The following is a 27,743-nucleotide window of genomic DNA, read 5'->3' on the forward strand; positions in this document are numbered from 1 at the left end:
CCCAGGGTTGTGGGCTGAATGGCTGTGTAAGAAACTTACGGCGGGGGGACGGAGGGGTGTGTCTCATTGATCTTGCTTGTTATATAATGCTGGTCGATTATGTAACGATTTACTGATTCCTGCAATAAAAATATATTTAAAAAAAAAAAAAAAAAAATTAGCCACCCTAGCTATCTTACCAGAAGACCAAAGACCTGCTTCATACAAACCAGTTGCTGCAATGGGCACTTTAACCCTTTGGGCTAGTCCTCTACAGATTTATTTATGTCCCACAGTGTACTGCTTGAAGGGGACAGCCGAAAGGTTGCACATTTGAATCTCGTTGTGGTAGCACAGCCTTTCATGCTTCTAGGATCGATAAATGTGATTTTGGCAGTTGGATAATAATTTTAAAAAACTATCATTTACACTGCCACTCAACTGTGGTACTGATTGCTACGTAAAAGAAAAAGTAGTGCCAGTGTGTGACTCGCCTATGAATATTTATATAATGATTGGTTTGTTTTAGCCCATTTGCAGCTTTGAAATTTACGAAGCTGGGAACAAATGCTGGCGGTAGAGAAGAGCAGAAATGGTGGCACAGAGGGCAGAGAGAAGTGAGGGGCCGAGATCGGCAGAGAGGAGCAAAGAGTGACAGAGGAGCAGAGAGTTACAGAGAGGAGCAGAGAGCAGCGAAAAGGGGCAGAGAGAAGTAAACAGGAGCAGAGAGCGGCAGAGAGAAGCAAAGAAGGCAGCGAGGAGTAGAGAGAGGCAGAGAGCTGCAGGGTGCCTAGAGAGCTCTGAGGGCAGACACTAGCATGCTGCAAAGATAAGCACAGGGTCTAAAGGGGATAGAAAACACTGCCTGGTCTAGGGTGGTGAAGGGGAGAGAATACTGCATTGTCCAGAGAGGTGGGAGAGCAGCATGGGGTATAAAGGGAGATAGCGGACAGTGCCTGGCCTAAGACAGTGGAGGGGCGAGACCACTGAAGGGTTCTAAGGGGTAGGAGACCAGGACAGGTCGGATATGGGGTCAAAGAGCAACACAGGATAAAGGAGGGTTGGAGACCAGTACGTTTAAAAGACAGGTGCATACCATGTGTGCTCATGATGGGCCTTTGTAACTCTACTTTGAGCTCAGGGTCATAAATCTAAATCTTGGTGTGGTCACCCAGTCTTTCATCTTTCTGAGGTCGCTAAGATTAGTGCCATTGAGTTGGATAACAAAATTTTTTATGTGGTGTCACGACCCTCTTTGGTGAATATGTGCTTTACAACATACATAGTGTGGTAAGGACAAAGAAATGCATTTTATTATTTTGTTTAGCAAAGTCTTTGCAATATTAAACTGTCATTATTCCCTCTGTCCCTCTTTGACCTTGTACCTTTCATACCTGTCTCCATTCCCTTGACCTCCTTTCTTTCCTTCATACCATCTTTTTCCTTTCCTTTTTCTCTTCCTCAGCACCTCCATCCATGCCTCCATTCTTCTTTCCATTATTGCTTTCTTACATCCTCTTTCTTTCCCCATTCTTCCTCCCTTGGTGCATTATTTCCTTCTTCCTTCATTCGTTCCTTCCTTTCTTTTTTCCTGCTCCTTCCTTAATCCCTTCTTTAATTTCTTCATTTCATATCCTCAACCCTTCCTTCTGATTTTCTTCCTCCTTTCTTCTTTCAATTCATCCATCACACATTGTTCACTTCCTTTCTCCCTCTATCCCTTCATTTCTTCCTTACACATTATTTTCTTAGTTTCTCCTTTTTTAATCCATAAAAATGTCCTCACTCCAGTACTCCCTTTCCTGCCTTCATTTGTTTCTGCCTTCTTTAATGTATTCCTTCTTTCCTTCAACACTTCCTTTCTTTTAAACAGCACGGTACAAGCACATTTTCTTTAGTTTGAAAATTTGAGACGTACACACATTCTCTAACTAGAGTTCACTTTTGAGTTGTTGTCCATATTATATATTATGTTATGTTATATTGATTTATATAGTGCACTAATAACCCGAGAGGGTATCCAGGTGCTTGGGCAGGTGTGTAGGTGTGAGGTCCCAGAGGTGCTTTTATGAAGAGCCAGGTCTTCAGCTTCTTGAAGAACTGATGTGTTGAGGCTTGTGGATGTGGGTGGAGCAATTAAAGGAAGTGGGTGGAGCCAGTGGAAGAAGTGGGTGGAGCCGGGGAGGTGGGTGTGACCTCCTAAAAAATGTGAGCACCTGCACTTAATATTTTACAAATTAAGCACTGGGTTTTCTATATCTTGGGTCACTGCACTTAAAACCTAAAAGTCTCCCCTATAGCAGACCTTCATAATCCTGACGGTAGGGTGTTTGGTTCTAAGTGAGAGGGTGCATCCAGTATAAGAAGGACACTCCTGCAGCGTACAGAGTCCATTCTCCCGGGTTGTCAGTGAAGTCACCATATTCTATATAGAGGGGTACCACGTAATTACGTGATGACAATCTCGAAACTGGTTGCAATGAAAACCTATCATACTTGGTATCAAACATGTTGGAATCGTACCCCCACACCATAAACGGTGTGGGAGGTATGATTCCAAGCACTGGAAGAGCCCTCCATTCGGCTCTCAGTGTATCCAGTACCAGCCTTCCTTTCCCAGACAGCAACAAATGGTTGCTGCCGACCAGAGACACATTTCTACCCTCCTGCTACTGAGCCAAGCTTGAGCAGAGGAAGGTGAAACAATTGGCATCATGTCACAGGTAGGTGTGACCACCTCCCAGACATGATTTAGTGTATTAATGCTTGGTGGGTGCACTTGCCAGGGACATAAAGTCTGCATGAGGGGCACATTTGGTGTCCCTGTTCACGGTCCAGTTCAAACTAGTCCAGGGAGCAGTTGCTCCTGCTCAAGCCCAAAACTAGATGAAGGACATGGGAGTAATCTCCCCCCTGCCTAGACCTTCCCCTGGGAGGGTTCCCTGAATCATCTCAACCCTTTCCCTAGGTTACTTAAGGGCGTACCTGGGTGTAGGTCCCTAGATTCATCGTGGGACAAGATGCAATTCCAATACCACTTCAACTTTGACCGTCCGGACACTCTGGACTTCGCTGGACTTTGCAAGGGCCCGAATTTGTTCCCCTGCTTGTCTGCTGCATTGTCTGTGTCTGTGCTTTATACAGAAACCCTCCAAGGCCTGTGGAGCATCAAATACACTTGAAGGAATCTCCCTGGAAGTGAAGGAGTCACTGTCCAGCATTCACAAGCACCTCAACACTGCTGACAGGTCTGCTGATCCCGACCTCCTGTGTACTCCGAAGGGTTAAACAACACAATTGGTGCTTTTCTATGTCCCTCGAGGCCCGAGCTGTCTTCTCACTGCGTTTGAGCCCAGTATCCCTCGTACAGGCTGCAATAACTGAACCCCTAAGCACTGAGTACTTTTGAAAATGCAAACGCTTATTGGCAACAAGTGCATCGAGCTCCAAGTAGCCTAAACCTCCAGAAACTTCTTCCTTCAAGATCTTCAGCCACATCACATTGTGTACACCCTGGCCTGCTGCTTTGATAAGCAGCCCGAGGTCCTCCTGCGACTTCAGTGCCTCCGGCCTGTGAGTCTTGTGGAGGGTCATCTATGACTTCTTTGGGCTCCCCCGATTACTTGGGGCTTGAACTGACTCTCCTGCTCTTGGTGAGTCTCCTGGACCTTGCTGGTCCCACCTTTGTACTTTCTTAGCTTCCTGCTTTGATTGCATCTACCAAGGCTTATTGGTGCTCCCACCTGAAACAGACCCCTCAGCACTTGACATCCTTTGTGGAACAGCTTGTATCCAGCTCCTGGTTATCCTAAGCATCACTTGGTCCCCACAGCTGCAGAGTCAAGGTCATCAACATCATCCGTGAAGCGCCTGACAGCGGAGCGGATTCGTCTTAAATGTCTCCTGGTCACTCCTGAGTGACATAGACTCTGTCTCTGCTTTCAGGTACTCTTCTTCAAGAATCAACATTTGCATTCCCACAGCCAGTATCTCCTCTTCCAGCAGCAGCACTTTTCTGAAGTTCTCCATTCGGTTCAACAGCGGTTTCAGACACCACTTCACACCTATGCACCCGGCTTCCCTGGGATAGGTAATGTGGGTACTAGGGTATCCACGGGTAAGGTGCCTCTCCAACCTTCTGTCTTTTATGGTGTTTCTTCAGGGTCCACTGGGAAAAGTCCTTAATATTTAACAATCCAACCACGACTTTCACGTAGAGTTGTACGGAGCCCACGGTTGTGTTCCCACACTACAAGCGCTCTCCGGGGGGTCCCTATCTACTCACCTTGGGTCGTTTCCTTGGTGTCCCAGCGATTCTATGCCCTCTCGACATTGTCCTTATTCGAGTCGTGGTTCCTATACCACTTTCTTAGTATATGGTTTGGTCCCCATCTGGGGCCAACTGTGCCTTAGTGCTATTTACTGTGATTTATTTGCTAAAGTATTGTGTGCTTTGTGTTTATCTCCATGTAGGAGATACTGTAACATAGAGATAGTGTTATATAATAAATACATATTTTTAATAATACTTTGTGGTTCTTTTTCACTTACATTAGTGGACATCATATACCAGGCCAGCTTCTCACAGAAGGCCTTACTGGTGATTTCAACTCTGAATTATTCAAAGTCAAAGTTTCCTGTACTGCATAGATAGTATGGTGGAGGCCATTGTGTCAGTAGTTTCTTATGTGAATTTGGCATGTACTCCACGAAGAGGGGATTTCGCTGTCCAAATCTAGTCAATCATTTGATATTTCAAAATAGCCTCAATTGTTTTACAATAAAACGGAAATTGAAAACACAGACATCCTTCTTCTTAGCACCTTACCATTTAGCTCAAGAGGATTGAAGCACCAGATGGTTCCCGGTTTACTGTCATCATAGCAGCAGCCTTTTACATTACACTGCTCTTTGGTGATTCCTCCGTAGCCGCAATTGACTCTTGATATTGGTTCAATGGCACATTTGACTGTGGAAAACACGTTTGTTTACATAAAAGATACATCTTGCAATCACAGGTTAGCAAATGAAACTGCAGATTGTCTATCAAAATCCATCAGGTTGAATTTATATTATGCGTAACTCATTTGAAGATATGTTGGCAACTCCAGAGATTACACACATGGTGGTGCATTTTCCTTCTCTGCCAAGACAGAGTTGGAAACTCCAACAAAGATAGAGTTGTCCTGCATCAGTAGTTTTATTTTCACCTAAGGAGATCTAAGCACCATGGACAAAGATACTTCAATGGAAAATCCACTAATGCCCTCCTCTGCCAGTGGATTTTCTGCGCTAGTGGAATTTCCATCTCAATGTGTGGACACTACAGATGCACCCACAAAGTGGGAGTACACTGCCAATGACTGCATGTCTACTCTGCCAAACCTGCTGGGTGAAGTAAATGTTACTAATAAAATGTTCCCACAGTGCATGCACTCTCCGGGGGGTCCCCATCTCTCCACCTTGGGTGGTTCCTTGGGGTCCCAGCGATTCTACTTCCTCTCGACATTGTCCTGACTCAAGTCGTGGTTCTTATACGACTTTCTTAGTATATGGTTTGATCCCCTCTCGGGACCAATGTGGATTAGTGCTATTTACTGTGATTTATTTGCTAAAGTATTGTGTTCTTTGTGTCTATATCGGTGTAGGATATTTTGTAACATACTAGATAGTGTCATATAATAAATACTTAATATTAAAAATATTTTCTGTGGTTCTTTTCCATTTTATCTATCCTATAAGATTGCATTCTGGAAGGAAAAGCTGCTTTATACTCCTTCAAGACTTAGCCTGAAGGCTGCTCTCCACAGCTACCAATTAGAGAGCTTTAACGGTTGTCTAAGACCTAATGAATCACCATTAGGGTTGTTTGTATGGACTGGTGCACGGTGCCCACTTACATTAGTGGACATCATATACCAGGCCAGTTTCTCACAGAAGGCCATAGAAGTGATAAAAACTCCGAAGTACTCAAAGTCAAACATTCCTGTACCGCATAGAGAGTATGCTGGAGGCCATTGTGTCAGTAGTTTCTTATGTGAATTTGGCATCTATTCCACAAAAAGGGGGATTTCGCTGTACAAATCTAGTCAATCATTTGATATTTCAAAATATCCTCAACTGTTTTACAAGAAACCGGAAATTGAAAACACAGACGTCCTTCTTCTTAGCACCTTACCGTTCGGCTGAAGTGGATTGAAGCACCAGATGGTTCCCGGTTTGCTGTCGTCATAGCAGCAGCCTTTTGCCTTACACTGCTCTTTGGTGATTCCTCCGAAGCCACAATTGACTCTTGATTTTGGTTCAATGGCACATTCGACTGTGGAATACACATTTGTTTACATAAAAAAATACATCTTGCAATCACAGGTTAGCAAATGAAACTGCAGATTGTATATCAAATTCCATCAGGTTGAATTTATATTATACATAACTCTATTGTAGATATGTTGGCAAATCCAGAGATTACACACATGGTGGTGCATTTTCCTTCTCTGCCAAGACAGAGTTGGAAACTTCAACAAAGATCGAGTTGTCCTGCGCCAGTAGTTTTATTTTCACCTAAGCAGATCTAAGCACTATGGACAAAGACACTTCAATGGAAAATCCACAAATGCCCTCCTCTGCCAGTGGATTTTCTGCGCTAGTGGAATTTCCATCTCAAAGTGTGGACACTACAGATGCACCCACAAATTGGGAATACACTGCCAATGACTGCATGTCTACTCTGCCAAACATGCTGGGTGAAGTAAATGTTACTAATCCTTAAGTGAAAGGCGACTCCCTTTGTTCAGCAGACTGCCACAGTAATGACTCTAACAGGGTTAGTGGCAGATCCATCACTCAGATCAGGCAACTGATATTCAACCAGTTTTAGCATCATTTACTCAACAAGGACACCATGGGTGAAGCAGCTGGAGTATTTTACATCGTGGAATATCAGCCATATGCAGCACCCCAAAGTGGCTATGCAGCTAAAAGTCCACGCAGGAAATCAACCATTTCCTGTGAGATTTTATTTACTGTCATCCTCAAAATAAGAAGGTAAGTCTCTTACATTAATGCAACAATATTTTCCTCTAGAAATCTGCTGAAAAGTCCTCCTTACACTGGGCGAATACGTTACAGTTATGTCCTGAGCAAACTAGTGCTGCAATAATTGGTAGAAAAATGAGATGAGCTGTTCTGGGTAATGTGTAGTGGGTCACATATGCGTCAGATTCAGAGACTCTCGTCTCTTTACATTTTAGAATTATTGCTCATTTCCTACAAAGCACTCATTACACTGGTATTTTGTTTAATCCTACTGTTCACTAAGACTTTTTCAAAATTCAAATTGTCCTTCTCTTTGTATAGATATTTCTCAAATTGGCTATCTTATGAATATTTATCTGATATGATTTGACAAATTTGTTTTCAGGATTTTCTGTTATATCATTGTGGCATACAATGATTGCTTAGTTAAATGTCATATATGAAAGCATGGACATTTGAAATATTGTCTCGCGCAGCAGCTTCAAAGCCCAATCACAGTTGAAATTTGAGGTGGTAAAGAAAAGTTTAGCGTGAAAACTTTACCTTTCTGAATCTTTGTTGTAAGTTCAGCAAAGGTAGATGTGAACCACTATGATTGTTGTTCTAGTCCAAGATATTTTTAAACTAGCAAGCCGTTTAGGCTTAAAGAGGAGAAATGTATCTATTTCTCCCTGTGACTTCCTTTTGCTTTGTATAATGCATTCCACACCCCATATAGCAAAAGGAAAATGCCTTTAAGGATTGGTTTGGTGCAGGAAGTTTCCCTTTTTCACGCAGAAAAACATTCCCTACTATAAGGCGGGCACACTTGGCTTCCAATAATGCCTTCATGGGTTCCAGGCATTAGAAATGTAGGCAGCAGAAAAGCACCACATTTCTGTAAATATGGTGCTTTATTGATGTCTCAATAAAACGTAATGCAGCCACTGAGTTGCCTTGCTGCACTGCATGAAATGTTTATAAACCTGGACCTTTGATTCTGTCAGTGAAAAGGACCAGAATTATTACTTGATTTTCAAATGTGTTTCTCCCAGTTTAAAACTCATTTTTATAAAGATTTGGACTCTATAGGGTTTAATTACAAAGTAATGCTGAGTAAGCCATGTAGTACTTCTCTGGTACTCATTTATACATGCACATTTAAATTTGTGCCAAAACACTCAAAACTGGAATAAAAATGAAACAATCACTGTCTATTCGTACACAAAAAGTAAAAATATAATGAACTGAGCCCTATTTCCAATTTAATTGACAGGCAGTTGGACGATTTAGACCTAAAAACAAACACATGTAAAAGTAGGTAAAACATAAAGTTTACTGTTACTTCCCAGACCAATAAACTCTTTTGTGTCTCTTGTGATGTGTTTGAGTCACTAACTGATATTGATAACTAACTGATAGGAATCAGCTATGACTAATGGTTATTGGACAAGCAGCTGGTTTATGTGCAGAGACTGTAACATCTGTAATGAAGCACGACAACCCACAGTCCCGGGCGGGGTTTGGTAAATGTGTGCAGCCAGCTGACGGGAAATGAGTTCAGCCCTTTAGAAATGGATCATCAACAAATGAGTGTTCATTTGGGCAAAACACAGTAGCTGACATGACTTTTTTTTTTTTTGATATAGTTAAACAATTTTGTCAATGGGACTTTTTAGGTCCAAAGACTTATTTATGACGCTGCAAATATATTATATCTTAATATTATATCAATTGTGTGAAGTCTGCTGAGCCTGCTGCCATCTGAGTTGCGACTGTGCGTGTGGAGCGACCAGGGAGAGGAGGAACTACCCTACCCTGCCTGCCCTGCGGCCCATTTCGCACTGAAAAGTATGCCACTGTCCTGCGGCGCTGGTGAAGTCTGTGGAGCCTGCTGCCATCTAGGGTGCCACTCTGTGTGTGGAGCAACCAAGGAAAGGTAGAACTACACTCCCAAGCATGCCCTGCGGCACCTCTCATGCTGCAAATTGTGCCGCTGTCCCGCGGCAACGGACGCATGCTGCCCACAATCTGGCAGATCCCAGAAGAGCCTGGGCTGGGCCACCAAACTTGGCTCTCGGAATAATGCTATGGGTTTTTGATGTAAACTAATTTGCTGAAGCACAAATGCAGCAGGTACTGTAGTCCTTTTATTCTTTCATTATTGTTTGGGTCAGCTGTCATAAAATCAAAGGGAATGTTTTACCCATTTATCTGCTACTGTTCTCATAAGGTTTGCTCCTTGGTTTATGTGTCGTCTGGTTATCTGATAGAGGTCTCCTTGGAATATGGGCAAATGGAAGGCTAAGGGTAGCCCTAGTGAAGTCCCTGAAGTCAGCCAAAAAGATTGCATCACTCACACAAGCGAACTGTGTGGCTATTGATATACCAAACATTAATACAAGAAGTTGGAAGTTTACTTAGTGGCTGTGATAATTTATCCAAATCAAGGTGGGGAGTGGCTGGTAGTTTCCTGAAGTAGAAACTCTAGAGGAAATCTACATTATATCTCCGACCCGTAATCAAAATATTGAAAAAAACAAGGACAAAGACAAGGAACAACCACAAACGCGCACAATGACAGCCAAGATCTCGGATTACCATTTCAAGGACATCGAATTAAAAATTCTTCAAAAAGGTACATCCTTTGTACCAACTACGGGCACCAATTCTCTTGAACTCAACATCAGTTTTTTAAATTGATGAGAAAACTCAGACTACGTCACTTTTTTGACAATGTGTTTGAATCCTCCAAAGAACAAGAAGAAGATCTTCTTAAAGGGTTACATGTAAAAACCACCTTTGTCTCACCGATCAGTCACAAAAGTCTGGACTTGTTTGAATCACTGGTTAAAAATGATATAGCCAAACTCAACAGTCGGAAAAGATCCAAACAGAATAACCTTTCATCTAAAGAACTAGGTATTCTAAAAACAATAGCACAGAAAGCAGACATAACTTGTACTAAAGCTGACAAAGGAGGAGCCCTGGTCATTCTAAACACCAGTTATTACAACTCCCAGATAACAGCACACCTGCAGGACTCGAATACCTACATGAAACTGGAATCCAACCCCACAGTACAATATATGCAAATTTTACAAACCATTGTTCAAAATGCCATGGAAAGGGGTATCATCAATGAAAAAGTTAAACAATTTCTACTACACCCGAATCCTAAAAGTCCTACACTATTTTTGGTACCAAAAATTCACAAAAATCCTATAAAACCACCATGTCGACCAATTGTCACTACATGTGGGAGTCTTCATGAACCAGTAGGAAAATTCCTTGATCGTTATTTACAGCCCAGTGTCAACACCATGAGATCTTTTATCAAAGACACCACCGATTTTATCTTGAAACTAAATCAAATCATCATTACAGAGAACGAAGAAATCACTCTATGCACAGTGGATGTCAATTCACTATATACTTCTATCCCCCATCAATTAGGACTGGAGGCTATTGAACAAGCTTTGTTACACACTGATTACCAACACAATCTACAAGTCTTTCTCATGGAACTAATGCAATTTACCCTCCTACACAGCTATTTCAAATGCAATGACGAATGGTTCCAACAACTAACCGGAACTTCTATGGGAAATTGCGCAGCACCCGCCTATGCGAATATCTTTATGAATCATTTCGAGGAGGACAACATCTTAACAATACAAACATGGAAAAATCATCTGAAATTATACCTCAGATTCATAGATGACATTTTCATCATATGGAAAGGCTCTGTGAACATTCTCCAAAATCAATTAGAGAAACTCAATCAAGTGGATCAACGCATACAATTTACCTTCAACATCCATCCACATTCTATTTCATTTCTGGATGTGCAAATCACCAAAAAATCCACTGGATTTGAAACAGACCTATACAGAAAAACTACAGACAGAAACAATACCCTCCACTATCAAAGCTTTCATCCTCAACCTCTTAAACAACACCTTCCCTACTCACAAATGTTGAGAGTCAAAAGAATAGTCTCCGATCCTAACAAAGTCACAGACCAACTCAACACCCTTGAACAAAGATTCAGGTCTCGCGGTTACCCAGACCAAGTACTACAGCAAGCGAAGGAACGTTCAGCATCCATGAGTAGGAACCAACTTCTCAATACTCAAATCAAACCTACCAAAAACCAACTCACGGTCGTCTCCAAATTCTCTACCATGAGTCTCCCTTACAAACGTATAATCAAAAAACATTGGCAATTACTAAGGTTGGAACAAGACTTCAATCACATCTTCGACCAAGAACCCATTTTTGCTTATACTAGAAACAGAAACATTGGAGAAATCCTAAAACATACCGAACAAGCATCTACATCTTCTACACACAAAGGCACCTTACCATGTTTAAATTGCAACAACTGCAACAGCGTCATTAAAGGTGATTACATTACCCATCCCATGAAAGGGAACAAAATCAAAATCAGATTAACAGCAACATGTGACACTGCCAACGTTGTTTACATGCTCAAATGCCCATGTGGGAAAACTTACGTAGGGCAAACCGAGAGGAAAATCAAGATTAGGTTGAACGAACACAAATCTAATATCAGAACCAAACAGATGAAATCTACTGTGACTCAACACTTCTTAGAAGCCGGCCACAACATCAGCCAGCTCAAATTCTGTATTCTCGAAATAATTTCCAGAAAAGAAGGAAGAGACAACCATAACTTCCTGTTACAGCGAGAGAACTATTGGATTTATCTCTTAAACTCTATGAAACCGTTCGGAATGAACGATCGAATGGAATTTTTATGTTACCTATGATGAATTGTTCTTATTTTCTGTTTCCTAACTTTACCATGTTGATACGTTTTGTAATATGGTCCAGATGTCAATACTGCCCTTCAATACATATCATAGTCATGTTCAGTAATTGTCTATGAAAATGTTCCCATATTCTCACTTTCACAACATTTGCAGTTACAGGTTACACACCATCATCTCCTTTCTGTTCCCGTGCGACATTCTCTCACCATTTTTTTAACATCCTTCTCGCTTTATTTTTCATATTTACATGTATGTTTTTTCCCATAGTTCACAACACATCCCTCTTATTAAATTTTTTTGATTTATAACTCGCAACCCAATCACCCTTTCCATTAGTCTTTTTTCTATATCTTTTTTTCTATCCCTTCACGCTATAACAAGTCGAGCATACACAGCCACATCATTCGACACATCGCGAGATTACGATCTCGACACGGAAGTCAACAACGGCGGTCTCGCTCTCTTTGACTAACACACGGTAAGCGTTAATTCCTTAAAAAAGCACTTGCACGATGTCTTAAGACGCTAATAAAATTACCCTATGCCCTAGTAAACTTATGCATGACCACACGCGTAATGTCGTTTTGCAAAACTTAACCTTTCAACTTCAAATCAGGTCACTCCTCTTTACTTTTTTTTGCATCTTATTTACCGTTCCCACCCGTAACCGTCTTAACATTGCACATGACTTTATTACTAGTTTGCACCAAATATCGCCTGGATAACCACAAGTTACAGTCCTATTATAAGCCCCCAAAAATTTTTTACTCCTTCACTTTTCTAACTCGTAATAACTCTAATATCACGGACTATTCACCTAGGTCTTGCACTTTTTCCAAAACGCCTCCCGCTTCTAGATCATTTTACCTCGCCATTTTTCTTCATTTCTCTTTACTTTCTCGCACCTTCACCACGTCTGGGAAAAAACAAACCCTCGTGTAATACACACATGATAGTAATCATCTACATTTATTATTTTCAGAAAATCCCCTGACGAAGGCATTAGTGCCGAAATGCATTGGGATCACATATTATCACAATGAACTCGAATGACATGTTTTTCCATAAAGGATTATGGGAAATGAAGTTCTTTGCATAATGTCAAAACACCAATAAAGTTTTCATTGAAATTTCATTAAAAAAACCTTCCTCATCCTACTTTTTATCTTGAGAAACCTTTTCGAAGGACTTCACATCTGATGCCCGGGGGACATACCCCACGTGTTTGGGAATGCGCCGATCATTCTTGTAAAAAAACCTGCTTTACACTCCTTCAAAACTTAGCCTGAAGGCTGCTCCCCACCACTACCACTTAGAGAGCTTCTGAGGTTGTCTAAGACCTCTTACATCACCATAAGTGTTGTCTGGACCGGTGCAAGGTGCCCACTTACATTAGTGGATATCATATACCAGGCACGCTTCTTACAGAAGGTCATACAGGTGATGCCAACTCCGAATTATTCAAAGTCAAACTTTACTGTACCACATAGATAGTGTGGTGGAGACCATTGTGTTAGTAGTTTCTTATGTGAATTTGGCATGTGTTCCATAAAGAGGAGAATTTGGGTGTCCAAATCTAGTTAATCATTTGATATTTCAAAATAGCCTCAATTGTTTTGCAATAAAACGGAAATTGAAAACACAGACGTCCTTCTTCTTAGCACCTTACCACTTGGCTGGAGAGGATTGAAGCACCAGATGGTTCCCGGTTTGCTGTCATCATAGCAGCAGCCTTTTACATTGCACTGCTCTTTGGTGATTCCTCCGAAGCCACAATTGACTCTTGATTTTGGTTCAATGGCACATTCGACTGTGGAAAACACATTTGATAACATAAAAAATACATCTTGCAATCACAGGTTAGCAAATGAAACTGCAGATTGTCTATCAAAATCCATCAGGTTGAATTTATATTATGCGTAAATCAATTGTAGATATGTTGGCAAATCCAGAGATTACACACATTGTGGTGCATTTTCCTTCTCTGCCAAGACAGAGAAGGAAACTCCATCAGATATAGAGTTGTCCTCCATCAGTAGCTGTTTTTTCAACTTAGCAGATATAAGCACTATGGACAAAGACACTTCAATGGAAAATCCACAAATGCCCTCCTCTGCCAGTAGATTTTCTGCGCTAGTGGAATTTCCATCTCAAAGTGTGGACACTACAGATGCACCCACAAAGTGGGAGTACACTGCCAATGACTGCATGTCTACTCTGTCAAACATGCTGGGTGAAGTAAATGTTACTAATCCTTAAGTGAAAGGCGACTCCCTTTGTTCAGCAGACTGCCACAGTAATATCTCTAACAGAGTTAGTGGCAGATCCATCACTCAGATCAGGCAACTGATATTCAACAAGTTTTAGCATCATTTACTCAACAATGACACCATGGGTGAAGCAGCTGGAGTATTTTACGTCATGGAATATCAGCCATATGCAGAACCCCAAATTAGCTATGCAGCTAAAAGTCCATGAAGGAAATCAACCATTTCCTGTGAGATTTTTTTTACTGTCATCCTCAAAATGAGAAGGTAAGTCTCTTACATTAATGCAACAATATTTTCCTCTAGAAATCTGCTGAAAAGTCCTCATTACACTGGACAAATACGTTACAGTTATGTCCTGAGCAAACAAGTGCTGCAATAATTGGCAGAAAAATGAGATGAGCTGTTCTGGGTAATGTGTAGTGGGTTACATATGCGTCAGATTCAGAGACTCTCGTCTCTTTACATTTTAGAATGATTGCTCATTTCCTACAAAGCACTCATTACACAGGTGTTTTATTTAATCCTACTGTTCACTAAGACTTTTTCAAAATTCAAATTATCATTCTCTTTATATAGATATTTCTCAAATTGGCTATCTTACGAATATTTACCTGACGTCATCTGACAAAGTTGTTTTGGGTATTTTCTGTTATATCCTTGGGAAGACAGGGAAGGGTCCTTAATCTTTAAAACTCCACCGCGACTTATGCGTAGAGTTGTACGGAGCCCGCAGTAGTGTTCCCACAGTGCATGCACTCACCGGGGGGTCCCTATCTACTCACCTTTAGTGGTTCCTTGGGGTCCCTTAGATTCTATATCCTCTCGACATTGTCCTGACTCGAGTGGTGGTTCTTATGCGACTTTCTTAGTATATGTTTTGATCCCCTCTGGGGCCCACTGTGCATTAGTGCTATTAACTGTGATTTATTTGATAAAGTATTGTGTGCTTTGTGTCTATCTCGGTTTAGGAACTTTTGTAATGTACTAGATAGTGTCATATAATATATACATATTATTAAAAATACTTTGTGTGGTTCTTTTCCATTTAATCTATCCTATAAGATTGCATTCTGATACAACACACTGCTTTATACTCCTTCAAGACTTAGCCTGAAGGCTGCTCTCCACAGCTACTACTTAGAGAGCTTTAACAGTTGTCTAAGACCTCTTAAATCACCATAAGGGTTGTATGGACTGGTGCACGGTGCCCGCTTACATTAGTGGACATCATATACCAGGCCAGCTTATCACAGAAGGCCATAGAAGTGATACCAACTTCGAAGTATTCAAAGTCAAACTTTCCTGTACTGCATAGATAGTATGGTGGAGGTCATTGTGTCAGTAGTTTCTTATGTGAATTTGGCATGTGTTCTACAAAGAGGGGTATTTCGCTGTTCAAATCTAGTCAATCATTTAATATTTCAAAATATCCTCAACTGTTTTACAAGAAACCGGAAATTGAAAACACAGACTTCCTTCTTCTTAGCACCTTACCGTTCGGCTGAAGTGGATTGAAGCACCAGATGGTTCCCGGTTTGCTGTCATCATAGCAGCAGCCTTTTACATTGCACTGCTCTTTGGTGATTCCTCCGAAGCCACAATTGACTCTTGATTTTGGTTCAATGGCACATTCGACTGTGGAAAACACATTTGTTTACATAAAAAATACATCTTGCAATCACAGGTTAGCAAATTAAACTGCAGATTGTCTATCAAAATCCATCAGGTTGAATTTATATAATGCGTAAATCAATTGTAGATATGTTGGCAAATCCAGAGATTACACACATTGTGGTGCATTTTCCTTCTCTGCCAAGACAGAGAAGGAAACTCCATCAAAGATAGAGTTGTCCTGCATCAGTAGCTGTTTTTTCAACTTAGCAGATATAAGCACTATGGACAAAAACACTTCAATGGAAAATCCACAAATGCCCTCCTCTGCCAGTGGATTTTCTGCGCTAGTGGAATTTCCATCTCAAAGTGTGGACACTACAGATGCACCCACAAAGTGGGAGTACACTGCCAATGACTGCATGTCTACTCTGTCAAATATGCTGGGTGAAGTAAATGTTACTAATCCTTAAGTGAAAGGCGACTCCCTTTGTTCAGCAGACTGCCACAGTAATGTCTCTAACAGAGTTAGTGGCAGATCCATCACTCAGATCAGGCAACTGATATTCAACAAGTTTTAGCATCATTTACTCAACAATGACACCATGGGTGAAGCAGCTGGATTATTTTACGTCATGGAATATCAGCCATATGCAGAACCCCAAATTAGCTATGCAGCTAAAAGTCCATGAAGGAAATCAACCATTTCCTGTGAGATTTTATTCACTGTCCTCCTTCAAATGAGTAAGTAAGTCTCTTACATTAATGCAACAATATTTTCCTCTAGAAATCTGCTGAAAAGTCCTCCTTACACTGGACAAATACGTTACAGTTATGTCCTGAGCAAACTAGTGCTGCAATAATTGGCAGAAAAATGAGATGAGCTGTTCTGGGTAATGTGTAGTGGGTTACATATGCGTCAGATTCAGAGACTCTCGTCTCTTTACATTTTAGAATGATTGCTCATTTCCTACAAAGCACTTATTACACAGGTGTTTTATTTAATCCTACTGTTCACTAAGACTTTTTCAAAATTCAAATTATCATTCTCTTTATATAGATATTTCTCAAATTGGCTATCTTACGAATATTTACCTGACGTCATCTGACAAAGTTGTTTTGGGTATTTTCTGTTATATCATTGGGAAGACAGGTAAGGGTCCTTAATCTTTAAAACTCCACCGCGACTTATGCGTAGAGTTGTACGGAGCCCGCAGTAGTGTTCCCACAGTGCATGCACTCACCGGGGGGTCCCTATCTACTCACCTTTAGTGGTTCCTTGGGGTCCCTTAGATTCTATATCCTCTCGACATTGTCCTGACTCGAGTGGTGGTTCTTATGCGACTTTCTTAGTATATGTTTTGATCCCCTCTGGGGCCCACTGTGCATTAGTGCTATTAACTGTGATTTATTTGATAAAGTATTGTGTGCTTTGTGTCTATCTCGGTTTAGGAACTTTTGTAATGTACTAGATAGTGTCATATAATATATACATATTATTAAAAATACTTTGTGTGGTTCTTTTCCATTTAATCTATCCTATAAGATTGCATTCTGATACAACACACTGCTTTATACTCCTTCAAGACTTAGCCTGAAGGCTGCTCTCCACAGCTACTACTTAGAGAGCTTTAACAGTTGTCTAAGACCTCTTAAATCACCATAAGGGTTGTATGGACTGGTGCACGGTGCCCGCTTACATTAGTGGACATCATATACCAGGCCAGCTTATCACAGAAGGCCATAGAAGTGATACCAACTTCGAAGTATTCAAAGTCAAACTTTCCTGTACTGCATAGAGAGTATGCTGGAGGCCATTGTGTCAGTAGTTTCTTATGTGAATTTGGCATGTGTTCTACAAAGAGGGGTATTTCGCTGTTCAAATCTAGTCAATCATTTAATATTTCAAAATATCCTCAACTGTTTTACAAGAAACCTGAAATTGAAAACACAGACGTCCTTCTTCTTAGCACCTTACCGTTCGGCTGAAGTGGATTGAAGCACCAGATGGTTCCCGGTTTGCTGTCATCATAGCAGCAGCCTTTTACATTGCACTGCTCTTTGGTGATTCCTCCGAAGCCACAGTTGACTCTTGATTTTGGTTCAATGGCACATTCGACTGTGGAATACACATTTGTTTACATAAAAAATACATCTTGCAATCACAGGTTAGCAAATGAAACTGCAGATTGTCTATCAAAATCCATCAGGTTGAATTTATATTATGCGTAAATCAATTGTAGATATGTTGGCAAATCCAGAGATTACACACATTGTGGTGCATTTTCTTTCTCTGCCAAGACAGAGAAGGAAACTCCATCAAAGATAGAGTTGTCCTGCATCAGTAGCTGTTTTTTCAACTTAGCAGATATAAGCTCTATGGACAAAAACACTTCAATGGAAAATCCACAAATGCCCTCCTCTGCCAGTGGATTTTCTGCGCTAGTGGAATTTCCATCTCAAAGTGTGGACACTACAGATGCACCCACAAAGTGGGAGTACACTGCCAATGACTGCATGTCTACTCTGTCAAATATGCTGGGTGAAGTAAATGTTACTAATCCTTAAGTGAAAGGCGACTCCCTTTGTTCAGCAGACTGCCACAGTAATGTCTCTAACAGAGTTAGTGGCAGATCCATCACTCAGATCAGGCAACTGATATTCAACAAGTTTTAGCATCATTTACTCAACAATGACACCATGGGTGAAGCAGCTGGATTATTTTACGTCATGGAATATCAGCCATATGCAGAACCCCAAATTAGCTATGCAGCTAAAAGTCCATGAAGGAAATCAACCATTTCCTGTGAGATTTTATTCACTGTCCTCCTTCAAATGAGTAGGTAAGTCTCTTACATTAATGCAACAATATTTTCCTCTAGAAATCTGCTGAAAAGTCCTCCTTACACTGGACAAATACGTTACAGTTATGTCCTGAGCAAACTAGTGCTGCAATAATTGGCAGAAAAATGAGATGAGCTGTTCTGGGTAATGTGTAGTGGGTTACATATGCGTCAGATTCAGAGACTCTCGTCTCTTTACATTTTAGAATGATTGCTCATTTCCTACAAAGCACTCATTACACAGGTGTTTTATTTAATCCTACTGTTCACTAAGACTTTTTCAAAATTCAAATTATCATTCTCTTTATATAGATATTTCTCAAATTGGCTATCTTACGAATATTTACCTGACGTCATCTGACAAAGTTGTTTTGGGTATTTTCTGTTATATCATTGGGAAGACAGGGAAGGGTCCTTAATCTTTAAAACTCCACCGCGACTTATGCGTAGAGTTGTACGGAGCCCGCAGTAGTGTTCCCACAGTGCATGCACTCACCGGGGGGTCCCTATCTACTCACCTTTAGTGGTTCCTTGGGGTCCCTTAGATTCTATATCCTCTCGACATTGTCCTGACTCGAGTGGTGGTTCTTATGCGACTTTCTTAGTATATGTTTTGATCCCCTCTGGGGCCCACTGTGCATTAGTGCTATTAACTGTGATTTATTTGATAAAGTATTGTGTGCTTTGTGTCTATCTCGGTTTAGGAACTTTTGTAATGTACTAGATAGTGTCATATAATATATACATATTATTAAAAATATTTTGTGTGGTTCTTTTCCATTTAATCTATCCTATAAGATTGCATTCTGATACAACACACTGCTTTATACTCCTTCAAGACTTAGCCTGAAGGCTGCTCTCGACAGCTACTACTTAGAGAGCTTTAACAGTTGTCTAAGACCTCTTAAATCACCATAAGGGTTGTATGGACTGGTGCACGGTGCCCGCTTACATTAGTGGATATCATATACCAGGCCAGCTTATCACAGAAGGCCATAGAAGTGATACCAACTTCGAAGTATTCAAAGTCAAACTTTCCTGTACTGCATAGAGAGTATGCTGGAGGCCATTGTGTCAGTAGTTTCTTATGTGAATTTGGCATGTGTTCTACAAAGAGGGGTATTTCGCTGTTCAAATCTAGTCAATCATTTAATATTTCAAAATATCCTCAACTGTTTTACAAGAAACCGGAAATTGAAAACACAGACGTCCTTCTTCTTAGCACCTTACCGTTCGGCTGAAGTGGATTGAAGCACCAGATGGTTCCCGGTTTGCTGTCATCATAGCAGCAGCCTTTTACATTGCACTGCTCTTTGGTGATTCCTCCGAAGCCACAGTTGACTCTTGATTTTGGTTCAATGGCACATTCGACTGTGGAATACACATTTGTTTACATAAAAAATACATCTTGCAATCACAGGTTAGCAAATTAAACTGCAGATTGTCTATCAAAATCCATCAGGTTGAATTTATATAATGCGTAAATCAATTGTAGATATGTTGGCAAATCCAGAGATTACACACATTGTGGTGCATTTTCTTTCTCTGCCAAGACAGAGAAGGAAACTCCATCAAAGATAGAGTTGTCCTGCATCAGTCGCTGTTTTTTCAACTTAGCAGATATAAGCTCTATGGACAAAAACACTTCAATGGAAAATCCACAAATGCCCTCCTCTGCCAGTGGATTTTCTGCGCTAGTGGAATTTCCATCTCAAAGTGTGGACACTACAGATGCACCCACAAAGTGGGAGTACACTCACAATGACTGCATGTCTACTCTGTCAAATATGCTGGGTGAAGTAAATGTTACTAATCCTTAAGTGAAAGGCGACTCCCTTTGTTCAGCAGACTGCCACAGTAATGTCTCTAACAGAGTTAGTGGCAGAACCATCACTCAGATCAGGCAACTGATATTCAACAAGTTTTAGCATCATTTACTCATCAATGACACCATGGGTGAAGCAGCTGGATTATTTTACGTCATGGAATATCAGCCATATGCAGAACCCCAAATTAGCTATGCAGCTAAAAGTCCATGAAGGAAATCAACCATTTCCTGTGAGATTTTATTCACTGTCCTCCTTCAAATGAGTAGGTAAGTCTCTTACATTAATGCAACAATATTTTCCTCTAGAAATCTGCTGAAAAGTCCTCCTTACACTGGACAAATACGTTACAGTTATGTCCTGAGCAAACTAGTGCTGCAATAATTGGCAGAAAAATGAGATGAGCTGTTCTGGGTAATGTGTAGTGGGTTACATATGCGTCAGATTCAGAGACTCTCGTCTCTTTACATTTTAGAATGATTGCTTATTTTCTACAAAGCACTCATTACACAGGTGTTTTATTTAATCCTACTGTTCACTAAGACTTTTTCAAAATTCAAATTATCATTCTCTTTATATAGATATTTCTCAAATTGGCTATCTTACGAATATTTACCTGACGTCATCTGACAAAGTTGTTTTGGGTATTTTCTGTTATATCATTGGGAAGACAGGGAAGGGTCCTTAATCTTTAAAACTCCACCGCGACTTATGCGTAGAGTTGTACGGAGCCCGCAGTAGTGTTCCCACAGTGCATGCACTCACCGGGGGGTCCCTATCTACTCACCTTTAGTGGTTCCTTGGGGTCCCTTAGATTCTATATCCTCTCGACATTGTCCTGACTCGAGTGGTGGTTCTTATGCGACTTTCTTAGTATATGTTTTGATCCCCTCTGGGGCCCACTGTGCATTAGTGCTATTAACTGTGATTTATTTGATAAAGTATTGTGTGCTTTGTGTCTATCTCGGTTTAGGAACTTTTGTAATGTACTAGATAGTGTCATATAATATATACATATTATTAAAAATACTTTGTGTGGTTCTTTTCCATTTAATCTATCCTATAAGATTGCATTCTGATACAACACACTGCTTTATACTCCTTCAAGACTTAGCCTGAAGGCTGCTCTCCACAGCTACTACTTAGAGAGCTTTAACAGTTGTCTAAGACCTCTTAAATCACCATAAGGGTTGTATGGACTGGTGCACGGTGCCCGCTTACATTAGTGGATATCATATACCAGGCCAGCTTATCACAGAAGGCCATAGAAGTGATACCAACTTCGAAGTATTCAAAGTCAAACTTTCCTGTACTGCATAGAGAGTATGCTGGAGGCCATTGTGTCAGTAGTTTCTTATGTGAATTTGGCATGTGTTCTACAAAGAGGGGTATTTCGCTGTTCAAATCTAGTCAATCATTTAATATTTCAAAATATCCTCAACTGTTTTACAAGAAACCGGAAATTGAAAACACAGACGTCCTTCTTCTTAGCACCTTACCGTTCGGCTGAAGTGGATTGAAGCACCAGATGGTTCCCGGTTTGCTGTCATCATAGCAGCAGCCTTTTACATTGCACTGCTCTTTGGTGATTCCTCCGAAGCCACAGTTGACTCTTGATTTTGGTTCAATGGCACATTCGACTGTGGAATACACATTTGTTTACATAAAAAATACATCTTGCAATCACAGGTTAGCAAATTAAACTGCAGATTGTCTATCAAAATCCATCAGGTTGAATTTATATAATGCGTAAATCAATTGTAGATATGTTGGCAAATCCAGAGATTACACACATTGTGGTGCATTTTCTTTCTCTGCCAAGACAGAGAAGGAAACTCCATCAAAGATAGAGTTGTCCTGCATCAGTCGCTGTTTTTTCAACTTAGCAGATATAAGCTCTATGGACAAAAACACTTCAATGGAAAATCCACAAATGCCCTCCTCTGCCAGTGGATTTTCTGCGCTAGTGGAATTTCCATCTCAAAGTGTGGACACTACAGATGCACCCACAAAGTGGGAGTACACTCACAATGACTGCATGTCTACTCTGTCAAATATGCTGGGTGAAGTAAATGTTACTAATCCTTAAGTGAAAGGCGACTCCCTTTGTTCAGCAGACTGCCACAGTAATGTCTCTAACAGAGTTAGTGGCAGAACCATCACTCAGATCAGGCAACTGATATTCAACAAGTTTTAGCATCATTTACTCATCAATGACACCATGGGTGAAGCAGCTGGATTATTTTACGTCATGGAATATCAGCCATATGCAGAACCCCAAATTAGCTATGCAGCTAAAAGTCCATGAAGGAAATCAACCATTTCCTGTGAGATTTTATTCACTGTCCTCCTTCAAATGAGTAGGTAAGTCTCTTACATTAATGCAACAATATTTTCCTCTAGAAATCTGCTGAAAAGTCCTCCTTACACTGGACAAATACGTTACAGTTATGTCCTGAGCAAACTAGTGCTGCAATAATTGGCAGAAAAATGAGATGAGCTGTTCTGGGTAATGTGTAGTGGGTTACATATGCGTCAGATTCAGAGACTCTCGTCTCTTTACATTTTAGAATGATTGCTCATTTCCTACAAAGCACTCATTACACAGGTGTTTTATTTAATCCTACTGTTCACTAAGACTTTTTCAAAATTCAAATTATCATTCTCTTTATATAGATATTTCTCAAATTGGCTATCTTACGAATATTTACCTGACGTCATCTGACAAAGTTGTTTTGGGTATTTTCTGTTATATCATTGGGAAGACAGGGAAGTGTCCTTAATCTTTAAAACTCCACCGCGACTTATGCGTAGAGTTGTACGGAGCCCGCAGTAGTGTTTCCACAGTGCATGCACTCACCGGGGGGTCCCTATCTACTCATCTTTAGTGGTTCCTTGGGGTCCCTTTGATTCTATATCCTCTCGACATTGTCCTGACTCGAGTGGTGGTTCTTATGCGACTTTCTTAGTATATGTTTTGATCCCCTCTGGGGCCCACTGTGCATTAGTGCTATTAACTGTGATTTATTTGATAAAGTATTGTGTGCTTTGTGTCTATCTCGGTTTAGGAACTTTTGTAATGTACTAGATAGTGTCATATAATATATACATATTATTAAAAATACTTTGTGTGGTTCTTTTCCATTTAATCTATCCTATAAGATTGCATTCTGATACAACACACTGCTTTATACTCCTTCAAGACTTAGCCTGAAGGCTGCTCTCCACAGCTACTACTTAGAGAGCTTTAACAGTTGTCTAAGACCTCTTAAATCACCATAAGGGTTGTATGGACTGGTGCACGGTGCCCGCTTACATTAGTTGACATCATATACCAGGCCAGCTTATCACAGAAGGCCATAGAAGTGATACCAACTTCGAAGTATTCAAAGTCAAACTTTCCTGTACTGCATAGAGAGTATGCTGGAGGCCATTGTGTCAGTAGTTTCTTATGTGAATTTGGCATGTGTTCTATAAAGAGGGGTATTTCGCTGTTCAAATCTAGTCAATCATTTAATATTTCAAAATATCCTCAACTGTTTTACAAGAAACCGGAAATTGAAAACACAGACGTCCTTCTTCTTAGCACCTTACCGTTCGGCTGGAGAGGATTGAAGCACCAGATGGTTCCCGGTTTGCTGTCATCATAGCAGCAGCCTTTTACATTGCACTGCTCTTTGGTGATTCCTCCGAAGCCACAGTTGACTCTTGATTTTGGTTCAATGGCACATTCGACTGTGGAATACACATTTGTTTACATAAAAAATACATCTTGCAATCACAGGTTAGCAAATTAAACTGCAGATTGTCTATCAAAATCCATCAGGTTGAATTTATATAATGCGTAAATCAATTGTAGATATGTTGGCAAATCCAGAGATTACACACATTGTGGTGCATTTTCTTTCTCTGCCAAGACAGAGAAGGAAACTCCATCAAAGATAGAGTTGTCCTGCATCAGTAGCTGTTTTTTCAACTTAGCAGATATAAGCTCTATGGACAAAAACACTTCAATGGAAAATCCACAAATGCCCTCCTCTGCCAGTGGATTTTCTGCGCTAGTGGAATTTCCATCTCAAAGTGTGGACACTACAGATGCACCCACAAAGTGGGAGTACACTCACAATGACTGCATGTCTACTCTGTCAAACATGCTGGGTGAAGTAAATGTTACTAATCCTTAAGTGAAAGGCGACTCCCTTTGTTCAGCAGACTGCCACAGTAATGTCTCTAACAGAGTTAGTGGCAGATCCATCACTCAGATCAGGCAACTGATATTCAACAAGTTTTAGCATCATTTACTCAACAATGACACCATGGGTGAAGCAGCTGGATTATTTTACGTCATGGAATATCAGCCATATGCAGAACCCCAAATTAGCTATGCAGCTAAAAGTCCATGAAGGAAATCAACCATTTCCTGTGAGATTTTATTCACTGTCCTCCTTCAAATGAGTAGGTAAGTCTCTTACATTAATGCAACAATATTTTCCTCTAGAAATCTGCTGAAAAGTCCTCCTTACACTGGATAAATATGTTACAGTTATGTCCTGAGCAAACTAGTGCTGCAATAATTGGCAGAAAAATGAGATGAGCTGTTCTGGGTAATGTGTAGTGGGTTACATATGCGTCAGATTCAGAGACTCTCGTCTCTTTACATTTTAGAATGATTGCTCATTTCCTACAAAGCACTCATTACACAGGTGTTTTATTTAATCCTACTGTTCACTAAGACTTTTTCAAAATTCAAATTATCATTCTCTTTATATAGATATTTCTGAAATTGGCTACCTTACGAATATTTACCTGACGTCATCTGACAAAGTTGTTTTGGGTATTTTCTGTTATATCATTGGGAAGACAGGGAAGGGTCCTTAATCTTTAAAACTCCACCGCGACTTATGCGTAGAGTTGTACGGAGCCCGCAGTAGTGTTCCCACAGTGCATGCACTCACCGGGGGGTCCCTATCTACTCATCTTCAGTGGTTCCTTGGGGTCCCTTAGATTCTATATCCTCTCGACATTGTCCTGACTCGAGTGGTGGTTCTTATGCGACTTTCTTAGTATATGTTTTGATCCCCTCTGGGGCCCACTGTGCATTAGTGCTATTAACTGTGATTTATTTGATAAAGTATTGTGTGCTTTGCGTCTATCTCGGTTTAGGAACTTTTGTAATGTACTAGATAGTGTCATATAATATATACATATTATTAAAAATACTTTGTGTGGTTCTTTTCCATTTAATCTATCCTATAGGATTGCATTCTGATACAACACACTGCTTTATACTCCTTCAAGACTTAGCCTGAAGGCTGCTCTCCACAGCTACTACTTAGAGAGCTTTAACAGTTGTCTAAGACCTCTTAAATCACCATAAGGGTTGTATGGACTGGTGCACGGTGCCCGCTTACATTAGTGGACATCATATACCAGGCCAGCTTATCACAGAAGGCCATAGAAGTGATACCAACTTCGAAGTATTCAAAGTCAAGCTTTCCTGTACTGCATAGAGAGTATGCTGGAGGCCATTGTGTCAGTAGTTTCTTATGTGAATTTGGCATGTGTTCTACAAAGAGGGGTATTTCGCTGTTCAAATCTAGTCAATCATTTAATATTTCAAATTATCCTCAACTGTTTTACAAGAAACCGGAAATTGAAAACACAGACGTCCTTCTTCTTAGCACCTTACTGTTCGGCTGAAGTGGATTGAAGCACCAGATGGTTCCCGGTTTGCTGTCATCATAGCAGCAGCCTTTTACATTGCACTGCTCTTTGGTGATTCCTCCGAAGCCACAGTTGACTCTTGATTTTGGTTCAATGGCATATTCGACTGTGGAATACACATTTGTTTACATAAAAAATACATCTTGCAATCACAGGTTAGCAAATTAAACTGCAGATTGTCTATCAAAATCCATCAGGTTGAATTTATATAATGCGTAAATCAATTGTAGATATGTTGGCAAATCCAGAGATTACACACATTGTGGTGCATTTTCTTTCTCTGCCAAGACAGAGAAGGAAACTCCATCAAAGATAGAGTTGTCCTGCATCAGTAGCTGTTTTTTCAACTTAGCAGATATAAGCTCTATGGACAAAAACACTTCAATGGAAAATCCACAAATGCCCTCCTCTGCCAGTGGATTTTCTGCGCTAGTGGAATTTCCATCTCAAAGTGTGGACACTACAGATGCACCCACACAGTGGGAGTACACTCACAATGACTGCATGTCTACTCTGTCAAATATGCTGGGTGAAGTAAATGTTACTAATCCTTAAGTGAAAGGCGACTCCCTTTGTTCAGCAGACTGCCACAGTAATGTCTCTAACAGAGTTAGTGGCAGATCCATCACTCAGATCAGGCAACTGATATTCAACAAGTTTTAGCATCATTTACTCAACAATGACACCATGGGTGAAGCAGCTGGATTATTTTACGTCATGGAATATCAGCCATATGCAGAACCCCAAATTAGCTATGCAGCTAAAAGTCCATGAAGGAAATCAACCATTTCCTGTGAGATTTTATTCACTGTCCTCCTTCAAATGAGTAGGTAAGTCTCTTACATTAACGCAACAATATTTTCCTCTAGAAATCTGCTGAAAAGTCCTCCTTACACTGGACAAATATGTTACAGTTATGTCCTGAGCAAACTAGTGCTGCAATAATTGGCAGAAAAATGAGATGAGCTGTTCTGGGTAATGTGTAGTGGGTTTCATATGCGTCAGATTCAGAGACTCTCGTCTCTTTACATTTTAGAATGATTGCTCATTTCCTACAAAGCACTCATTACACAGGTGTTTTATTTAATCCTACTGTTCACTAAGACTTTTTCAAAATTCAAATTATCATTCTCTTTATATAGATATTTCTCAAATTGGCTATCTTACGAATATTTACCTGACGTCATCTGACAAAGTTGTTTTGGGTATTTTCTGTTATATCCTTGGGAAGACAGGGAAGGGTCCTTAATCTTTAAAACTCCACCACGACTTCTGCGTAGAGTTGTACGGAGCCCGCAGTAGTGTTCCCACAGTGCATGCACTCACCGGGGGGTCCCTATCTACTCACCTTTAGTGGTTCCTTGGGGTCCCTTAGATTCTATATCCTCTCGACATTGTCCTGACTCGAGTGGTGGTTCTTATGCGACTTTCTTAGTATATGTTTTGATCCCCTCTGGGGCCCACTGTGCATTAGTGCTATTAACTGTGATTTATTTGATAAAGTATTGTGTGCTTTGTGTCTATCTCGGTTTAGGAACTTTTGTAATGTACTAGATAGTGTCATATAATATATACATATTATTAAAAATACTTTGTGTGGTTCTTTTCCATTTAATCTATCCTATAAGATTGCATTCTGATACAACACACTGCTTTATACTCCTTCAAGACTTAGCC

General features: G+C 40.4%; 1 protein-coding gene across 2 annotated transcripts in view; it reads right to left on the reverse strand.

The window, feature by feature from the left end:
* Positions 1 to 27,743, reverse strand: part of LOC146829995 (uncharacterized) — a 103,037-nt gene that overhangs the window by 34,041 nt on the left and 41,253 nt on the right. Inside the window, exons 13-21 of one of the 2 annotated variants that reach the window (XM_085604238.1) lie at positions 26,032 to 26,172; positions 23,937 to 24,077; positions 21,842 to 21,982; positions 19,747 to 19,887; positions 17,652 to 17,792; positions 15,557 to 15,697; positions 13,462 to 13,602; positions 6,158 to 6,298; positions 4,808 to 4,948 (exon numbers count right to left, since the gene is read on the reverse strand). In XM_085604238.1, the coding sequence (XP_085460364.1) occupies positions 4,808 to 4,948; positions 6,158 to 6,298; positions 13,462 to 13,602; positions 15,557 to 15,697; positions 17,652 to 17,792; positions 19,747 to 19,887; positions 21,842 to 21,982; positions 23,937 to 24,077; positions 26,032 to 26,172 (1,269 nt within the window). The remainder of the gene's footprint in view (positions 1 to 4,807; positions 4,949 to 6,157; positions 6,299 to 13,461; positions 13,603 to 15,556; positions 15,698 to 17,651; positions 17,793 to 19,746; positions 19,888 to 21,841; positions 21,983 to 23,936; positions 24,078 to 26,031; positions 26,173 to 27,743) is intronic. The other variant, XM_085604239.1, reaches the window with a different exon arrangement.

The sequence above is a fragment of the Triturus cristatus genome, chromosome 5_1 (assembly GCF_964204655.1).
Source record: "Triturus cristatus chromosome 5_1, aTriCri1.1, whole genome shotgun sequence".
NCBI classification, from domain to species: Eukaryota; Metazoa; Chordata; class Amphibia; order Caudata; family Salamandridae; genus Triturus; species Triturus cristatus.